We start from the raw sequence: 19524 nt of genomic DNA on the forward strand, positions 1-19524 counted from the left end.
TTTGGGAATGTTTTTAGGCACGGACTTCTTTTCTATAGCTCATGACTTCTGTAAGTGTATGATTTCCCAGAGTCTATTTGAATCATGTTTATAAACATCTAGATCTGAATAGTTTGCACTGCGACCCTGGAACCACATATTAAGGAGCTAGAGCATGTTTATGTAGCGGATGGCAGGTGGGTGTAGCATGGAGGTGCTAAAACCTATAGGTTTGATGTATACGAATAGTTTAATAGAATTGTTGGTGTTCTAGCTCTGGTATCTGGTGCTTGACCAGGCTGGAGGAACGATGGCCTATGGTGTGCCTGAGAAGAGTTAATCCAGTCTAAATATACTTCAGTGACTGTTCATTCTTCTGGGTCATCAAAGCACTCTATGGTATGATCAACTGGGTAGTATGTCTTCATATTGCATGACCGATTTTTCTACTTTGCAAAGAACCTTATACGGGCTTCTTGTGAGCTCATTTTTTAAAATAACTTTATTGACTTTTGCTCTATTTAAACCAGATTCACAACATACAGACATCTGTTTGTATACTTAATTGTCCAAGTGTTGCCAATCGGAAATACCTAAAGCAGTACACGCCATTCTAATGTGGTGCCGTATCCATTTTATCCCTCAGAGTATTCCAACACGGGCCGCATACCTTATGTTTCTCTGTATACCTCCTTGATTTATAGACAGACCTTAGAAACCAGGAGCCTAGTGCTCCTTTTGCCACCCCTCTCGTCTATCAGTCCCAGTATCATCAGTTTAGGCCGTGGTTCAATCAACTTCCACATAGTCTGTGACAGTATGGCGCTTATGTTGCGCCAGTAGATTTGTATTATTGGGCATTACCAGATTGTGTGAAAGAACATGCCTTTTTGCACTGTATGCAATGCATGGATCAAGATTCATCTTGTGCAGTTGTGCAGGGCAGTAGTGTACTCTGTGGAGGTATTTTAGTTGTAAAAATCTTAATCGCATGGAGAATGTTAGTGTGCCTACATGCTGTTCTCATCTTTTCCTCAATGTCTTCATTGGATCAAATGTGGTGTTTACCAGTGTTATGCCGTTTTGTATAATTTTAGCTTGGGTTGCATGTGCTTCTAAAGGGTGCTTTTATGGGAGTGTGTGTGCAAGCGCATATCTATGCTACAGGTAGCAGTAAAAATGGGCGTTGTGCATCTCATATGTGTCTCATAGGTGCTGAAAGGAGCCCATAGCTTTCCCCTTCCATACATTTCCGAGTTTAGATATGCCTGTGGTGTTTCAGGCTCCTAATCCTTTGAGGCTGTTTGTGTGGGATAGCCACGCCCTGGTCCACAGCAGTGTGTCTGCTTTTGCACTCAAGACATTTGATCCATCCCATTGCCTGGTGCCAAGGGACCAGCGATGTGTGGGATCGCAGCGGGTGTGGTAGTTGTTGGCATCCGCCCTGGAGCCATAGAGTAAGTGAAGCCCACGCATCTCCATGGCCTTTGCCAGGTCATTGCGCTCCATATGTAGCCAGTCCTTTTATAGGTATCCTCTCGATGACCCAGTAGTAAAGCCTTATGTCTGTAACTCCTAAGCACCTGTCATACGGGTTGAGCAGACATTTGCGATAGGTGATGCACAGTTGAGTTCCTGCCCAGATGACTTTTACCAGTGCTGTTTGCAGTCCTTGAAAGAGCTGGGTTGGTACATCAAGTGCATAGTAGACCAGCCTCTGTAGGGAGATCATTTTAAATAACACTTCCCTGCCCACTATATTTAGAGGAAGACTTTCCCATTCGTCCATATCGCATCTAATCCGATCTAATAACTGGGCAATATTTAAATCCCAAGCTTGTTGCTTCTCCTGGGCTACTTGCATGCCTAGGTATTTAAAGTGACAGTTCGCCCATCGTCATTGAGAGGTGGCCCATATGTTGTCGTGGTTCATGGCAGGCGGACATAAGTGGATTTTGCTCGTTAACTAGAAGTCCTGAAACGTCTGCATACATTTGCTGCATCTGCATCATTCAGGGAGGGAAGTCTCTGGATGTAGACCTGAACGTCGTCTGCTTACAGAAATACCGGTCTTTGGGGCAGTTCGGCCAAGTAAAGCCGCTGGGTTATCTCTCATCTAATCCACTTCGCCAGGGGTTCTATATTCAGGGTGAAAAGGAGGGGTGTCAGGGGACATTGTTGCCTGACCACCCCCGTGTGATCTGGAAGCTTTGGGAGAGTTCCCCATTGACTGACTTGTGCCCTTGATATAGACTATAGCAGCAAAACACTTACAGAAGCGTGGTCCAAAGTTCATCCATTCCAAACAGCGGGACATGAATTGTCATTTGACCAAATCAAGCGCCTTCTCGAAGTCTGTCATTATCCGCACTCAGCAGTCTGTGGCTTCTCCAGTCATTACCAAGGCAGACTAAGCTATGTCCTGGCCTAAATCCATTCTGGTCCGGGTGTATCCGTGTCGTGATCACCCAGACAATTCTTGTCGCTAGCATTTCAACAAGGATTTTGTTTTCTATATTAAGTAAGGAAATGACCCTTTATCAGTCACACTAGTCTGAAGGTTTCTGAGGTTTGAGATTGACAAAAATTGTGGCTCCCTGTAGGACTTGTGACAGCTCTCCATGTTCCAGTGCTTCAATGTTCATGTCTAGCAATGGTCTGGTGAGGCATGAGGGGAACCTCTAAAATAATTCCAGTGGATAGCCAATGGTCCAGATGTTTCCCTGTGTAGAGTGATTGGATGGTTGCTGATTGTTCGGCCGCCGTGAGCAATTCTTCAAGACTTTGTGTCACCGAGATCTGGAAAAATCAAGACTTCTGTGATCGGGTGTGATCATATGTGTGCCCCTCCGCATATAGGTGCTCGTAGTAGGCTGGAAATTCTTGTGCTGTCTATTGGTGATCAGTGATAGTGTATTGCATGAATTGTGTGATGATGGGGAGTAAGCACAGGGCTTGTTTCCTGTTGGCTAACCAACGCAGCAGTTTACTTGCTTTAGCTCCAACTTCATTTGTTATATGGTACTTTGTGGTGGTGTCCATCTTGTGGTGGTGCCTCATCCTCCTCTTTTCTATTTTGTGTCTAGTTTGGTCTTCTGCCATTATCGGTGACTTCGCTCTATCCTCCACCATGTTGCATTCTAGCTGTAATGTTTTGTGATGTATTTTGTGCTCAGCTGCTGTCTAGTAGGGTATTACCTGCCTTCTCAGGACTGTTTTCAGCTCCTCCAAAGCGGGGACCGAACTCTTAACTAAGTCCTTGTTAATGACAAGATTCCCCGATGTGGTGTTGTAAAGTCAGCGAATTAAGCGTCTCACAGCCACCTGGTGTTTAGCCTCCAGAGTCAGAATTATCCTTGGCCTGATTGTTTGAGTTTTATTGTGTTTTGGAGCTTGGTCAGAAGATGCTCTTCGGCAGTATACAAGCAGAGGCCAGCGCAAGGGTGTCGCGGAGAGCAAGAATATATGTACTTCTAGTTGATGGCAAAATCTACTAACAGGAGAGAATATTTTATCTCTGATTTGACAGAAAAACTTTATTGAGGTGCTTGTGAAAAACTGAAAATGAACACTGCAGCTGTGAGTGACTGACAGATAGGGACATTGACAAGGAGGAGTGACACCCATCTGCTTGCCGCAGCAAGGGACCCCCAGTTTGCAATCTGATATTAAGGTTAGGTGATTAGTAAGATCAGTCATACCATTTTGTATTTTAGTCATTGCAAGGGGAGGGATGCGTTAGTTCGTTTTAATTGAAAGTCACAATCCATCAACAGGCAGTGGAAAGAGTGCTAGAAGAAAATAAATTGTCTGACTTGGGGCACTAAAAGTGAGTGGAGCAGGAACTAAAATAAAAAATGGACACACTGGGTTTCTATGACCGCCTATTTGGTCTACAGGACTAGTGCTGACATAATGTTGACTGGTTTAAGACACTCAGTATGATAATGTGGCGTGATGAAGTTATTCCCCTGACCCCCCATATCCCCCCCCCCCATTCCACCCGATTTAAATTTTGGCCTATTGGCAAGTTTTTTTTTAGTGTGTTGTGGAGACGTTTCCGAGATCCTTCCTCTGACTGACATCCCCCTACTTCAAGCCTTCCTTTCTCTCAAAGCTCTTTGAGCATGTCGCATTTAATTTAAGTGTTGTATCTGAATCTTGTTCTCGCCTAGAATTTTTTTTTTTCTTATTTTTTAACATACATTTTTATTGAGATCATTACAGAGTCAGAATCCAGGTACATTCGACATGGTCAAGCAATATCAAGATACATTTACAACACAGAAAAGTCAATGTACATTTCTATCCAGTAGTCCAGTCCGATTCATGGTCATTTCTACCTTGGGGGGATTCACATAGTTCACCCCTATAGATGTTCCAGTGGCCCCACTTTTTGTCCCATTTCGCAGGGCAGCCACAAAGTTTGTAGAAAGTTTTTTCAGCCAACATACATCTGTCCAGCTCTGCCATCCAGCCCACCACCAGAGGTCTATCTGCAGCACCCCACTTCATTGCAATTGATCGCTTAGCAATTAGGAAACTCAAAGCAGCCCACTGTGTCAAGATCGTTCAGGTCCGTAGCTCCCCAGATGTTGAGAACAATTACTTTTGGCAGCAGAGGAACGGGCTTTCCCAGTGAGTCTCTCATTTTACGGACAACAACCTCCCAAAATCGCTGTATTTCTCGACATTCCCATAGTACATGGTAGAAGGTACCGGTGTGTCCACAGCCCCCTAGGCACCTATCATATTCCTTCCTGGCTAACAGAGTAGCAGGCATGTAGGTCCTGTGTAAGATCTTCAATTGGATCAGTCTGAGTCGATGACTAATCGCCACCTCCCTGGGGGACATCAGGGCCGCTCGCCACTCATCCTCCTCCAAGTCACCTAGGTCAGTCTGCCATTTGTCTCGTAGGGGCTGAAATGTATTTGGGCGGTTATTACAAAGCTTACGGTACGTGGAGGAAATGGCTTTTGTCTGGAGGGTTCTGAAAGCAATCTATCCTCCAGGGGGAGGATTCCGGCAGGGAGGAGAAATCGGGGATAGTGGAGCGTAGGGCATGTTTGATCTTAGCCTAGATTTTTGATGGGCTTCTGGGAGTCTAGCAAGCCTTTGGACCTCCTGGAGCAGCAGGGGTTTCCAGTTGGATGCTTACCGTCGGGTCTGCTCCCTTGAGACCCGCTAGCAGATCCCTACCGATTCCAGTAGTAACTTCCATACTGGTGCCAGTCGATCTGATCCGGACTCCGGTCTCTTACCCCAAATTGAGGTCAGCCCACTCCTGGCCTATGTTATGGTGTGAAATCCCGAAAGCGCAATTGGTAGTCATACAGCCAGATACCAATCCCAGATCTCTGCTTCGACCTCATTATCTGCAGAAGATTCATGTTCTGTGTTTGGCTCAGATTTGGACCCAGTACAGGATGGCAAGGTCCTTCAGGTTACTGATGTTAATGAGGAAGGCTACCGTTTGCTCCTCCTCATTCTACTGATGATTAATTGTGTACTGACTTAAATGCCAGGGGAGGGCCTGGGAGTCTCCAGATCCTAGGCATTTTTGGTGAGCCATCAGGACTTCGGGTTAACCGGGACAAATCCCATTGGTCCCACTGAGTGGAGACCACCGGGATGAGACCTGGCAGTCCCACATTCCGGTGCATCGGGTTAGCTTTCAGTACCTTGGGGTCCACATATCCTGGCAGCAGGACCTGATTTAGGGCCTTCATGTGGCACCTCGATGCACATCGCTAGGAAAGATCTTTCACAGTAGATAAACCTACCTCTCAAAACTATGGGTAGAATCGCTTTGTATAAAATGATGATCCTTCTCAAATTACCTTGTACTCTCCAAAACTACCCTTTGCACAACCCCCAGACCTGGTTTGACTCTGTGCAGGCTTTGAGCTGCACGTTTATTTGGGATGGTACCCTTTTCCGAGGTATCCTTTAGCAAGTGCTGATGGGAAATGTATGACAGGGGCCTCACTATGGCAGCCAGGCGCCTTTATTACTGGGCTTCACAGCTAGTACCTATTAATGAGTGATGGTTGCATGGAGGGTAGGACAATCCCACATACAGAGGGCGAATTGGCTATCCTGGGCCTCAATAACTTCCTACACATCCTCTGTGGTGCCCCCATCCCTTTCGACAGTCCAGCGGTTACCCAGGTACGGGTTTGGAGTGTGGAGGGCCACATTGCGGAGGCTGGGTTGGAACTGCAAGTTGACCGAGGACACTTTGTTGTGGTTGGGAGGGGCAGGTGGCTGAAATAGGTATCCACCCTAGAAGGTTTTAGGGGATGGGAATCCATTGTAATATCGAAGCTTGACAACATGTGGCGTGGCAGCCACATTCTGGCTTTACAGGAGCTCCAATCTGATTTCCACCTGCCCAATTCAAATTTTTATCTACAGTTAAGACATGCACTACATACATACCAAGACACCCTCCAGAGCATTCCTAACTATAACCCCTTAGAAAATAAGATTGTAATGGGCCACTTAGGCAAGGGGGGTGGTGTTTCCCAAATTTACAATTCCCTGGTAGTGCACACACACCTACGTCTTTGACCCCTCTGAGGGAGAGGTGGGTGAGTCTTGTGGGGAAATTGGATGAGGCTGATAGGCGAGACACCGGTACGGACCATCACACTTTGACGATCTCTGCTGGACTCTGCGTTATACAGCTCAAGTACTTGTATCAGGACTACATGTCCTCCCTTTGCCAGTTAAAGGTCTTAAGGAGGGGGGTATTGTAAAGGTGAAACCACCAAAAGGGATCAAGCACATCTTCACCTTTTCGTAAACCTTATCGAGTGACCAAAGTGTTAGGTGCTGTAACATTGGAGGATGGTGGGATTTGGAATTTCTTGTTCCTTAGGGTTTTTCTTTTTTGTTTTGTAGTTAGTTGTATTTATTAGAATAATTAGAATATGTATTTGGTATCTCCTGCATCCTTCCCATTAGCCTGTGTTATGGTAGGTTCTTGTGGAATCTTGGAATGTTTGCACTTGAGTGGGTAGCTGTGAAGGTAGTTAGCAGAATGACTACCTGAGCCTATGAACAGCAGGCCACCATGCCTCCCTGTTTGTTCAATAGAGTGCATCAAAGTAGGACCATCCAAGACACAAATAAACCTAACCAACTTGACTGCAGTCTGCAAGGAAACCCTGAAACCCGCTCAAAAGCAATTTATTAAATGCTGATAACGCAAGTTCACAATTCTTACCAGCATGACAACATTTAAAAGAATCCCACATTGTTGACTTTTTATTAGAGCAAATTCAACTGCATCTCCTACAGTAGAAACCGTCCTGATATGTGGACCATTGTCTCCATTCCCGAGCAGAAGTCGTCTCTGGAATGTGACTTTTTACCTTGTTAGACGCCATTGCCTGACTTTATCTGAAGTTAACTTAAATCTTTCTAGCCGGCTCTTGTGGTGGAGCAGCTTGTGTAGAGCTGGAATACTGGTGCTGAACCTGCCCTAGTGTCTTCACGGTGTTGCTGTTTCTGAAGCCGGTGCACAGACAAATGCTTAAGATGACATACATCCTAATGAACTGGCATCGCGGGATTAAAATCTGTTCACCTATGTCAATTTAACCACCAGGCAACTCACCAGTTAGTAATAGTAGTGTGACACCTTGTACGAGGAGAAATGGTTTCGCTAATTACACTCCGATGTATGCTACAGATGCAGTAAACTGCAGGTGACACGTTACGGTTTTCCTCCAGAAGTAATACACTTGCTTTCTGAAAGGATTGTGTAGAAAACAAAAAGTACACAATTATTTTGAAGTGTATACTTGTGGCCTGAAAATAATGGTTGTTTGCCAAATCGGAAGAGATATTGAGGGTATCTCACGACACCGAGGCACCCACGCTGGCTTCAGATGCCACTTTAAGATTACCAGAAGTCACCCATGGTAAACACCGTCAAAGTATGCATTGTGCTTTTGTGTGAGGTTTCTTTGTAAGCTGTTCTTCACCGCTCATGAAAGAGTGCTAATCTCTTGGCTGTGAAGGGAGTCTCCTCCCTCATGTCTTCTACTGTCTGACCATCTCTAGCTCAGGTGCCCCTGGACAGGAGGTGTGTCTCAAATCTCTTGGCCTGTCTTATCGGGCCACAGTATCTATTTAATCGAGAGTGACTGACTGCAGAACTCGGAACATGTACATTTAATCTGGACATCTCCCACTCGGATCCACTTATATTAGCATGAAATGCATATGACCTGATTTATGATTTACGCTTACCCACTGTAAACTGCCTCGCCGTAACACTGTGTGCCTCAATTTTCCCACCAATACAATAAATTCAGAGGCTAATTTAAGGGGCTGGTTTACAGACTAAGCCAGCGCTCACAACCTGTATTTAAATAGCCAACTTTCAGGGCCTCAGCACCGCTAGACACTGTTCAGATCAGCAGAGCAGTGATCCTTAAATTCTTCCTTTCCTGCTGCAACAGCTGGCAAGCCACTTAAGTTTGCCTTCCCAGTTTCATCCTTGACCAGTAGAAGGCAAAATATGGTAGTTCTGGAGAGCCAGCATGTGGGACAGGTGGGTCTTCCATATTGTTAAGAGGCTATGCCCCGCCCTTTCTGTCCTCCCCACCCCAAATTCCTCCTGCACCAAAACAACTCCCCGAGGATAACTCTGCAAACCTGATGCAAGAAGTCAACCTTCTGTGGCCCGAGGTAGCCATCAAAAGAATACCAGACTCTGAATGAAGAAACCACTCGAATAGCAGCCTTCCCCTTTCTCAAAGGATATAGGCCTCCAGTCTACCGTGGATCTCTGCCCACCAAGCTCCTTTCTGAGGAAGGACAAGTTGAGCATGCTCACTCTGTCTCAGATCCTGTCATCTGTGCATAGAGGGGCCTGGATTGCCTCCTTGGACTTGCAAATTGTGTATTCCTTATACCCGCACAGGCATTATTTGTAGTTCAATGTAAGTCAGTAACACTTTTAGTTTGCTGTGTCCTTCGACCTTGCCTCGACAAGCATAGGCGTTCACGAAGTGTTGATTGTAGTCCATCTTCGGTGGTCAGGGTACTTCAACAACTGGTTACTGGTGGCAGGTTTCCCACAGTCCGTTGTAGACCACCTATGGATGACTATCAACTCATTTATGCTACAACCCAACAAAGATTAAGTCCCACCTGAGCCCCACACAGATTGCTCCTTCATAGGGACAGTTCTGGACCCAGTGGCCTTCAAAGTCTATCCTCTGACGCAGCCAGTCAGGGATATTCAGAATAAGGCCCTGATATTTCAGGATCTCCTGGGGCAGGATAGCTGTGAGGCTTCTTGGCCTGTTGCCTTCTGTATCCTCCTTCTACCAAACGTCATGTGGCACATGTGTGCCCTGCAGTGGCCCCTGAGATTTCAGTGGGCCCAGCATGAGAGCGGACTCCCTGAATCCATTTAGATCACAAAGGAGATGGTGCAGTGGTGACTGGCAGTGATCAATCTGTCCTGCTGCTGGCCACGCTCTCCTGCTGCTGGCCACGCTCTCCTGCTGCTGGCCACTCTCTCTTCCCCACCCAGAGTACTCAGCTGTAATAAACCTGTCATTGGTGGATTGGGGGATCCATCTTGGTGAGGTGGAGATCAGAGGCTTCTAGTCTCCAGCGGAAAGCCACTTACAATTCCATCCTCCTGAGTTTTAGGTGAACCATCTGGCCTCAGAGACCTTCCTGATGCCCATCAAAGGTAGGCAGGTGCACATCCTCAAGGACAACACAAGCTCCATGTGGTACTGCAGCAATCAATGAGTCCTATATCCTGCCCCAGGAGGTTCTATTACTGTGATGACAGAATATCTTCCTGGTCTCTAGCCACTTAGCCCCGCCCCTGGCAGACCACAAGTCCTGAGGTGATGCAAGGCGCCTTCAAGTGATGGGGAATGCCTTGCAGTGGCGGTTCCTCCTTAATGGCATAGGAGCGTCGCCTCACTGGCTCAGAGCCAGCAGCTGAAAAATAAAGTGACATTTTATTTTATTTTTCGATAACAGCCTGAGTCAAGTGTGTTCAGGGAGGGGTGGAGTGTATTTATTTGAGAAGATTAAGTTTTCTTAACAGGAGTTTTGGTAAAAAAAAAATTGTTCACCCTTTTATCATCGCTGGGTGACATTCTTGCTCAAGTTTATTTGTCCCCTGACTGGAAAGAGGAGGCACAACTGAGAAACCGCATGTGGCAGCCTTTTGGGAGGGTGAGACTTCATCAGCAATGCCCACGTCTTTACGTGGAACCTAAACGTAATCATACATTAATGTTGGTCCTACCCCAAAGTGTTGAATTGCTAAAATGTATGCATATCACCACCATTATTCTTTCAAACAACCATATGCTGAACGTTGGGTGCCAAAGATCACGTACATGCCCAGAATCCCTGGAGGTGAAAATTACTTCAGGGTTTTTATGATATAAGGACATTTAAGTTACTATTTTGTGTGCTTAATAAGCTGGACTAAGTTCTGTTGTTGAAGTGGGTTTCCTGCTTCGGCTTTCATTTCCCTCTAGGTGTCTTGCATGGTTATCTGTCTTTGGCTACATTTTCAAAAACTGTTTAAAGAGAATAATTACAAATAATCTTGCCCGCCCTTTTTCCTATACTGTGTAAATGTCAATCCTCTATAGGAAGCTAATTAAAGACCAAGAGGCACATTCTGAATTAAATAGCATTGCTATAATTCTTTTTGTTTGCACCTCCTGTTTCAAATCCCCATATTTTCCTTTTGTCTTTTAGTCGGTTGCTGACACTGGAAATCGATTCTACTCCTTTACGGATGACTCCCGTGCCATCCTGCCCAGATCGTTACCTGATGGCTGCTTGTGAAAATGGCTGCTTTGCCTGGAACATCACTCTGAACGCACAACAGGGAAGAAGGTATGCAGATCCCTGTATGTTTTCCCTGTATAGCATCTACATATTCCATTAAAACTTGGTGATTGCAGACCACAGTGTCCTGTGCTACTAATACCTAAATCTTCCTTGATGTCCAAACGTAGCTACGTCACAGCTATCCTATTCTGTGCTTTCTAGAAGTAATAGAAACATGCTCTACACCTGCATTAATGGTAGCAACACTGGATTTTCTTTTTACTAGGCCATGCTGAATATGGGGTAGTACGCTCTTGCACTCAGTTCCCTAACTAATATTCTGAGGTGCAAGGAAAGGGGCACCACGATTCTCAGTAAATATTATATACCAGGGCAGTTGTGGGGGCTCTAATTTGTTTTTTTCCTTGAGTTTGCCTTTATTCCATCCAGGCTCTGGGCACTATTTGTTGTCTTATTGCCTGAAGTAAAAAATACCTCCCAGCTTTTTCTTGTGTGTGTGTGTTTTTTTTTTTTTTTAATCGGGATTCCTATATTCTGGCGTGCCCCATGAACAGAGTTTTCTAGGGACTCTTTCTGTTGCAGCAAAAAAGGTTTACACTTCACATCCAGTGCTTCACCCGGCTGTATGTTTCTGATAGTCACGCACCTACTGATTCTGCAATGAACAAATACAGGGCTTTCTTGCTGTGGAGCAGTTTTCCTTCCCTCGTGCTTTATGGAATTCTAAAATTGTAATTCATGAGCTTCCTACATGTCTTAACTGTCCTTTGAAGCATGTGGATTTGTAATCGATCAATGAAGCTGTTAAAGAAACATCTTACACTTTCAATCAAACCTCACAATTGATACGAATTGAAGGGCACATGCCCTCCTCTACGCCACCAACCTCCTACGTACTTCATCCACTCCCATCGCCCCATACCCTCTCTCCTCCCTAACACCAACTCGTACGCCGGCACCACGGAGCCCTGCATGAACACCAAAAGCTCCCCCCCACCCGCTCGCTAATTCCCAGGTCAGCCACTCACCCATGACTTCCTCCCCCAGCACTAACACCTATCCCTCGCTGGACAAGATTATGTCCTCCCTCCTCCAGTTCAAAGAAGACATTCACACCATCAAAGAAGACATTCACACCATCAAAGAGCTACTCATCGCACCCCCCAGACACACCCCACTCACCACCACCCCCCCTCTCAACTGGCTCCCCACCCGTCCCGATGACGCTCCCAAGCTACACCCCTCACACAGGACCGCGATCCATGCCCACAATCACAACAACCGCACCCGCCGCCCACATTGGACTGCGATCCCTGTCCACAATCGCAACAACCGCTCCCGTCGCACATGCAACCCTCTTTCGGATCTCGACACTCTCACCCTCCTCCGCTCCTACGACCCAGCTCCCCTAAAGCACACAACCGCCACGCACCTCCCCATTCCCACGATACACTCAAATCCCCGTAGACCCTCCACACTAAACAGAATCTCCGTCCCGAATAACCTTAGAAAAGTCCCCCTCTCTCTAATACCCTCTACCTCCCTTGACACACCCCGTCTCAAATGCACTCTCCTCAACTGCAGATCGGCTTTTAGACACTCCTCCGCCATCGCCGATCTCATCCTAACACTGGACCTTGACCTAATCATCTTGACTGAAACCTGGCTAAACGAATCTTCTACACCTATAATGGACATTCTGGTTCCCCCCAACTACCACATCATTAGGCTTGACAGGTCTGGCAAGATAGGTGGTGGAATTGCATGCATATATAGGAACAACCACCTTCCCTACCCTCCTCAACTTCCTGCGAATACATCTGCCTCGATATTATCAGTGAGGGCAAACCGATATGCTCTCTTCACGGCATTTACCACCCACCCAGAGACAACCTCACCTTCGCCCAACAAATCATGGACATGATTTCAACTAACGCCGGACGACAGCTCACCCAAATATACCTTGGTGACTTCAACCTCCACTGGAACGATCACAATGATGCGGTGGTAAATAGTCTTAAAAATTTCCTCAACGCGAGGGGCGTGGCCAAGATGGCGGTGTGAGCGGACGCGTCTTGCTGAGCTCCCGCCGCCGAACGCCGCTTAATCGCTACTAAAGCACCCTCCCGGGTCCCGAGAGTCCGCATTGAGGCCCCAGACCAGTTGCCAGCTTGGTGCGGACATTTGGGAGGCGAAGCTGCGGACCGGCTACACTGGGTCCGGAACGAATCCTGACCAGAGCACTGCGGCCTACGGGGGTCCGTGTCGGACGGAGCTGCGAAGACGAGGCTGAGAGGGGCGGAGCCATACAGCCGACGCCGAGGACTCCCTGACGGGAAGCGGCAGGTCCGACCATCGCGGCCGAGCGCGAGGCCTTCCGCGGCTTCTCCGTGGAGGCTTCTGCGGACCTGCCGGTTATCTACACCAGCATAGCCGGAGTCCCTGGGCCGCCCACGGGACAGCGGGGAAGCGGCAACGGAGAGAGTAAAGGCGCCGGGCGCGCCCGGGAAGCGGCTTGAGGTGAGGAGAAGGGGGAGACTGAGACGACCCCCCCCAGGTGACTCGCCGCCCCGGGCTGCAGCTCCTGGACAGCTGTGGGCAGTTACGTGCGGCGCCGACGCCCTGACTGTGGACTGCCACCCTCGGAGCCTCCCCCGGTCCCGGAGGGGATTTACGAACTGTATGCCGCCATTTTAGGGTCCGGAGCTTGACGCCCGCGCTAAGCCTGGGCAGGAATTGCCATTCGCCCCATCTGGCTGATGCACACGTGCCTTCCCTGCAGCTACACGTCTGCCCCCCCACACACACGGGGGTGCGGGTTGGACTAAGCATCTGCTAAAGCTTTAGACATTGGAGGTGAGCAGGGGAGCCCCCACCCTAAGCAGCAGAAAGTGTGGAGCGGAGGGGGGGGAGTGTGGAGACCTCGGAGTGGGGCCGCTGTCGCGGTGGCCCCCAGTGTGTGCCGCCCTAATCGAGACCTGGGTGGCGGTCGGTTGCCGCGTGGCCGCTGAGGAGCGGTGACCTGGGGCCCGCCATTTTGAGACATCACCCGGCCCGGTGAACGGCTCTCCCACACGGACTGCTACGTCTGGATTAGCACCCCGAGCACTATCTGAGGGGGAGACGCCGGCACTTAGGCCCTAGCAGTGACAGCAATTGGTGCTGAGGAGACCACCAGCGACCCACGGGGGTTGGACTCTTAGCCCCAGACTGTCTGGCACTAATCTTCAGGTGTTGCGGCGGGCTTCCGATCCGGCCCACCCGGGACTGTTCTGCTGGCAGGCTTGGGGAGTATGGCGGCTGGCAGAGTGCGTAAGGACAGGACCATAAAGGACTTGCTCACGCCCATCACCATGGGGAAGAAAACAGACCCGCACAGCGCTGGAACCCCCGCGGCGCCAGCTAAGTCAACGGCTGGCACGCCGGACACTAGCCCCCAAAGCAAGGATGAGCCTGTCACGCGATCCTTCTTGGAGTCTCTATTTGGTGGCCTAAGGGAAGACCTCCAGCTCCTTAAGACTGAATTGAAGGAGGAGATACGAGAGCTGAGGCGAGACACGGACGCCATTGGCGAGCGGGTAGCGGAACTGGAGACGAAGAGCGACGGCCGGGATGTCGAGATGGAAGCGCTCCAGCAGGAAATTATCCGCATTCATGACCAGCAAGTCGACTTACAATCGCATGTGGAGGATTTGGAAAACCGGTCTCGGAGGCATAACATACGAATTAGAGGAGTAAAACCCACCCCGGACACGGCAGATCTCTTCAAGTTCACGCAAGGCCTTTTCAACCATATTCTGGGCCGATCGGCTGACTCCATTATCACTCTAGACAGAGCACATCGGACCGGATCGCCTAGAGCCTCGAGTGCCTTGCCGGCGGATATCCTGGTCTGCGTACAGGACTTTCGCACCAAAGAGGAGATTCTCAACAGGGCGCGACAGATGGGCTCAGTCACATATGGCGAACACTCACCGGCACTCTATCAGGACCTGGCGGCCATCACCCTGGAGAAGCGTAGATTATTCAGACCGATTACTGCTGAGCTGCGTCGCCTTGGTGTCACATACAGCTGGGGGCATCCGTTCCGGATTGTGTTTAAATGGAACAACAAAGTGCACCAGCTCCGATCTCGCACGGAGGCTTGCCGGCTGTTAGGCATCGAGGAACCTGAACCAGCGGGAGACTCGCAACCGGGAAACTACTCGGAGACCAGCACCGCAGGACAATGGCGACAGCAGAAACGACGGCGCAAACCGCGTCGCCCTCCCCAGGAGGAGATACAAGAAGGACAAAGGGCGGCAGTTGCGACGGCGGCACTGGAACTGGCGGAAACGGCTGATGGCTGACGGATGAACGCCGGACTGACCTTAACTCGCATTGGCGGTCGGCGGCGGGAGAAGACTTGAAAGGACTGGACACGTTCCCCGGGCTATTCAGAGGCCCTAATCCTTCTGAGCGTTGTGCTAATGGGACTATTCTACTGGTTACTGAGGTGGGGTGGGTGGGATGGGATTCTGCAAGGCCAATTTGGGGTGGGTCTGCTGTGGGTGGTGGGGGGAATGTTGGGGTTTGTAATTGAGTTCCAGTTGTTGTTGGGTTTGAATGCCGAGGTGCTGCCAACCGAGAATTGGGTGAGTCCCACCAGGTTTGGGACCGTCAAACAAATGTTACGTCGACTGCCAACTCCCGCTCCCCGGGACCGACGGATCCTATTACAGGGTAGCCTTATTGCACACACTATACACAATGGCTGGGGTTGAGAAAGTTCCACCACGACCCGACACGGCGCGGCCCCCCTTGAGAGCACTGACATGGAATGTTAGGGGCCTCAATGACTATAGGAAGCTGAGAAAGGTCCTTAGTTACCTACGCAGGCATCACATAGACCTCGCTCTCCTACAGGAGACACATTTGCCTCTAGCCAGTAGGATGTTACAACACAAGGGGTTAGCGGGAAACAGTATTGCAGCGGGCTTTACCACGCACTCGAGAGGGACACTAATATGGGTAAACCCACGTTCCAAACTCACACTGCAGTCACTTGAGACGGACCCGGAAGGGAGATTCGTCATTTGCAGATGCAGGGGCCAGGGGCATGATATGCTGCTTGTGAATATATACGGGCCCAACTATGATTCACCTGATTTCTACACGGACTTAGCCCAGAGATGCAAAACGTATGACTGCGCGTACATGCTTTGGGGTGGGGACTTTAACCTGGTCCTAGATCCGGATCTGGACAGATCTGCGGGACCGAGCAGGAACCCGTCGGCGGCTGCCGCGGCGCTCCACACTGAGATGGTGCACTTAGATCTCTTGGATGTATGGCGTAGTAGACATCACTCCAGAGGGGGGTACACACACTATTCAGCGTATCATGCATTACACACTAGAATAGATTACTGGTTGGCATCACAACAGCTATCCAATAATATAAGGGACTGTCATATACTGTCACGCACACTGTCTGACCACTCTCCGCTCCTCCTGCTCCTGGAATCGCCGGTGCGCGGAATCCCCCCTTTTACGTGGCGCTTCCCCCCGTACTCTTTACTGGACGAGGTGTACCGCGGGGAACTCGCGAATGAAATCGAAAACGTTTTTGAGACGAATACGGGCTCTGTGGAAAGTTTTCAGACGCTGTGGGAGACCTTTATGGTCTACATACACGGGATAGCCATGGCCAAACACTCCAGTGTCCTGAAATCCATTAGACAGCGGCTCAAATACTTAGAGGGTAAGCTGAATGACCTAGAAGGGAGGCACAGGCGGAACCAGAGGGAGACGCACTAGAACAGATCAAACATTTGTTGACGGAATATCACACAGAGGCAGACAGAGAGGTACAGCACATGGGCAAATATGCCACGGCCCGCATGTACGGCGAAGGTGAACGGCCAGGTTCTCTTCTGGCTAAGCTGATCAAGCATGAGCGGCGTCCACTGCAGATTGGCGAGCTGGTCTCGAGCACGGGAGAGTCCCTCACAGACGAGGAACAGATTGTCGGGGAATTCAGGCAGTACTACTCTGCTCTATACGAATCGAAATTGACGGGACTGGAAGGGGCAATAGATGACTACCTGAGTTATATTCAGATGCCACAACTGTCCGATTCGCACAGGGAATTCCTTATGATGCCCATCCAGAGGGAGGAAATAGAGGAGGCATTAGATAGTATGCGGGCGGGCAGCGCACCGGGCGCTGATGGGCTTACTGTCGGCTTCTACAAAGCGTTTAAAGAACTGCTGATTCCCTACCTCTCAGCATTATTTGATGACCTATGCTTGGAAGGCTCCATGCCCCCAACTATGCGAGAGGCACTCATCATAACGATACTCAAGCCTGACACGGAATGCGGTTCGTACAGACCCCTCTCCTTGATCAACGTTGATGCTAAGCTGTATGCAAAGGTACTGGGGACGCGTCTCGCGCTCCTCGCCCCTCTGCTGGTAGCCCCGGAACAGGCGGGTTTTATCCCATCTAGGAACCTCACATACAACATTCGAACGGTCCTGGGGACGATGCAGCACGTGAAGCCGGAGAATAAGGCATTGGCAATATTCCTAGATATGGAGAAAGCCTTTGACTCCGTAGAATGGCCTTTCATGTCAAGAGTACTTAGGAAGCTGGGCCTAGGTGAACCCTTTCTACAAATGATAGGCGCTTTGTATTACAAACCGACGGCCAGGCTCCGAATTGGTGACAATGTCACGGAGGCGTTTGGGATCAGCAGGGGCACTCGACAGGGCTGCCCGCTCTCCCCGTTGCTATACGCACTAGTAGTGGAACCTCTAGCGTGTGCACTCCGAGAATACCACAGCCACGAAGGTATTCGTTTCCCTACATATAAGATATGCATCTCCACGTACGCCGACGACACGCTTTTGTACGTTAGGGACCCGGAGCTTAACCTCGCGCCAGTGCTAAGGGAGGTAGTGCAGTTCGGAGCCCTATCTGGTCTGAAGGTAAATTGGTCCAAATCGGTTGCATTCCCACTGACGCCGGTGACAAATAAGTTTGTCATGGACTACCCTCTGCAGTGGTCGGAGGATCCGGTTAGGTATTTAGGCATAAAATTACACCCGGACCCAGAGGTGTTGATCAGGGAAAATTACGGAGTGGCTTACATGAAACTGGTTGAAGATGTAGACAGATGGTGTAGGCTGCCGCTGTCCCTCGCGGGTCGTATTGCGCTAATGAAAATGCTGGTGCTTCCGAGGTTCTTGTTTCTCTTTTGCAACCTCCCGGTGGTCCTATCTAAGGCATTCTTTAAAACGCTGATTCAGACCCTCACGCGACTGGCATGGGGAGGTAAGCAACCGAGAGTTAAGTGGCAAGTCCTGACCCTCCCATACGACCAAGGCGGTCTGGGGGCCCCGGACGTAGAACAGTACTATAGGGTCGCGCAAGCGATGCACTTGCACACATGGATACATGGGGATAGTAATATTCCTCACGTGATTCTGGAGACGCTCTTTGCGAAACCCCTCCAGCCAGCGGCCACGGTATTCGAACCGGCCACGCGACGGGTTGGCGCTCTGGACTCTATTGCGAGTACGAATCACGCATGGCACTCTTTGGCCAGAAGCCATGGCTGCCCGCTGATGTATTCCCCCCCTGGTCCCGATAGAATGGGCCATGTTGCTTCCACCGCTGCGAGAAAAAGGGGGTCACGCGAGCCCTTAGTCAGCTGGGCATACACAAGCTGGGGGACCTGTTCAAGGACGGGAAGGTAGTCACCTGGGAACAGGTGGCTCTACCACAGATCGCTACGACGCAGCTGCACCGTTTCCACCTGCATAGAGTCCGTGCGGCACTACAGGAGCTGCTGGGGCCGGCTCTGGAGGAACCAGTAGAACTACCAGAACTGACTTACGTAATAAAAACACAGGCGAGCAGCAAGATAACACGACTGTACAGGATGGGGCAGTGTCACCGCACACAAGAACCCTCGAAGGCCCGTCAGGCATGGCAGCGAGACTTAAGGACGGAGATAAGTGACGACATGTGGAAATATTGCTGCCAGAACACGCAACGGGTGTCGCTGAATGCTAGGCATAGGCTTGTTCAGTTTAAATTTTTACAGAGAGTGTATTACACTCCGGAACGCTTGCACAGATATGGGCTCCGACAGACGCCGGAATGTGAGCGCTGCAGTGCGTCAGTGGCGGACTTCCTACATCTGGCTTGGACCTGCCCGGGGATAAACAATTTCTGGGAAGAGGTCTTCCTCGAGCTGGGGCGGATCCTGGAGCTGGAGCTCCCGGTGGACCCGGCATTGGCTCTGCTGGGTCATACCAGAGTCTTACCCCCAGCTGTGCGTCGCCTGGCTGGCTTAGGGTTAATTATGGCGCGGAGAGCTATAGCAATGTGTTGGATGCGCGGCCCACTCCCAACTAAAAAAGGATGGGAAAGGGCTATGTTGTACAGTTGCACACAATCCCAGCTGTATAGTGAACTCTTGCCGCCTGTGAGCAGGCCGCGGAACTTCTGGGACCAATACCTGGCATACAACTCGAATAGGAACGACACGGTTGAGGATCAGGAGGAGACAGAGGAGCAGCAAGAAGAGGGGGGGGACAATGAGGACTAGATTATATCAAGTTTCAGGGAGGTGCCATGTGGGAGGGACACCCGGGTAACGCTGTCACTAGAGATCAAAGACACGTAGACTGCACGCAGGGGGC

General features: G+C 49.7%; 1 protein-coding gene across 4 annotated transcripts in view; it reads left to right on the top strand.

Moving 5' to 3' along the window:
* Positions 1 to 19524, top strand: part of LRWD1 (leucine rich repeats and WD repeat domain containing 1) — a 262211-nt gene that overhangs the window by 213166 nt on the left and 29521 nt on the right. For all 4 annotated transcript variants that reach the window (XM_078679669.1, XM_078679668.1, XM_078679670.1 and 1 more), the window contains one exon: positions 10739 to 10879. In XM_078679669.1, the coding sequence (XP_078535795.1) occupies positions 10739 to 10879 (141 nt within the window). The remainder of the gene's footprint in view (positions 1 to 10738; positions 10880 to 19524) is intronic.

The sequence above is a fragment of the Lissotriton helveticus genome, chromosome 3_1 (genome assembly GCF_964261635.1).
Source record: "Lissotriton helveticus chromosome 3_1, aLisHel1.1, whole genome shotgun sequence".
Taxonomy (NCBI): Eukaryota; Metazoa; Chordata; class Amphibia; order Caudata; family Salamandridae; genus Lissotriton; species Lissotriton helveticus.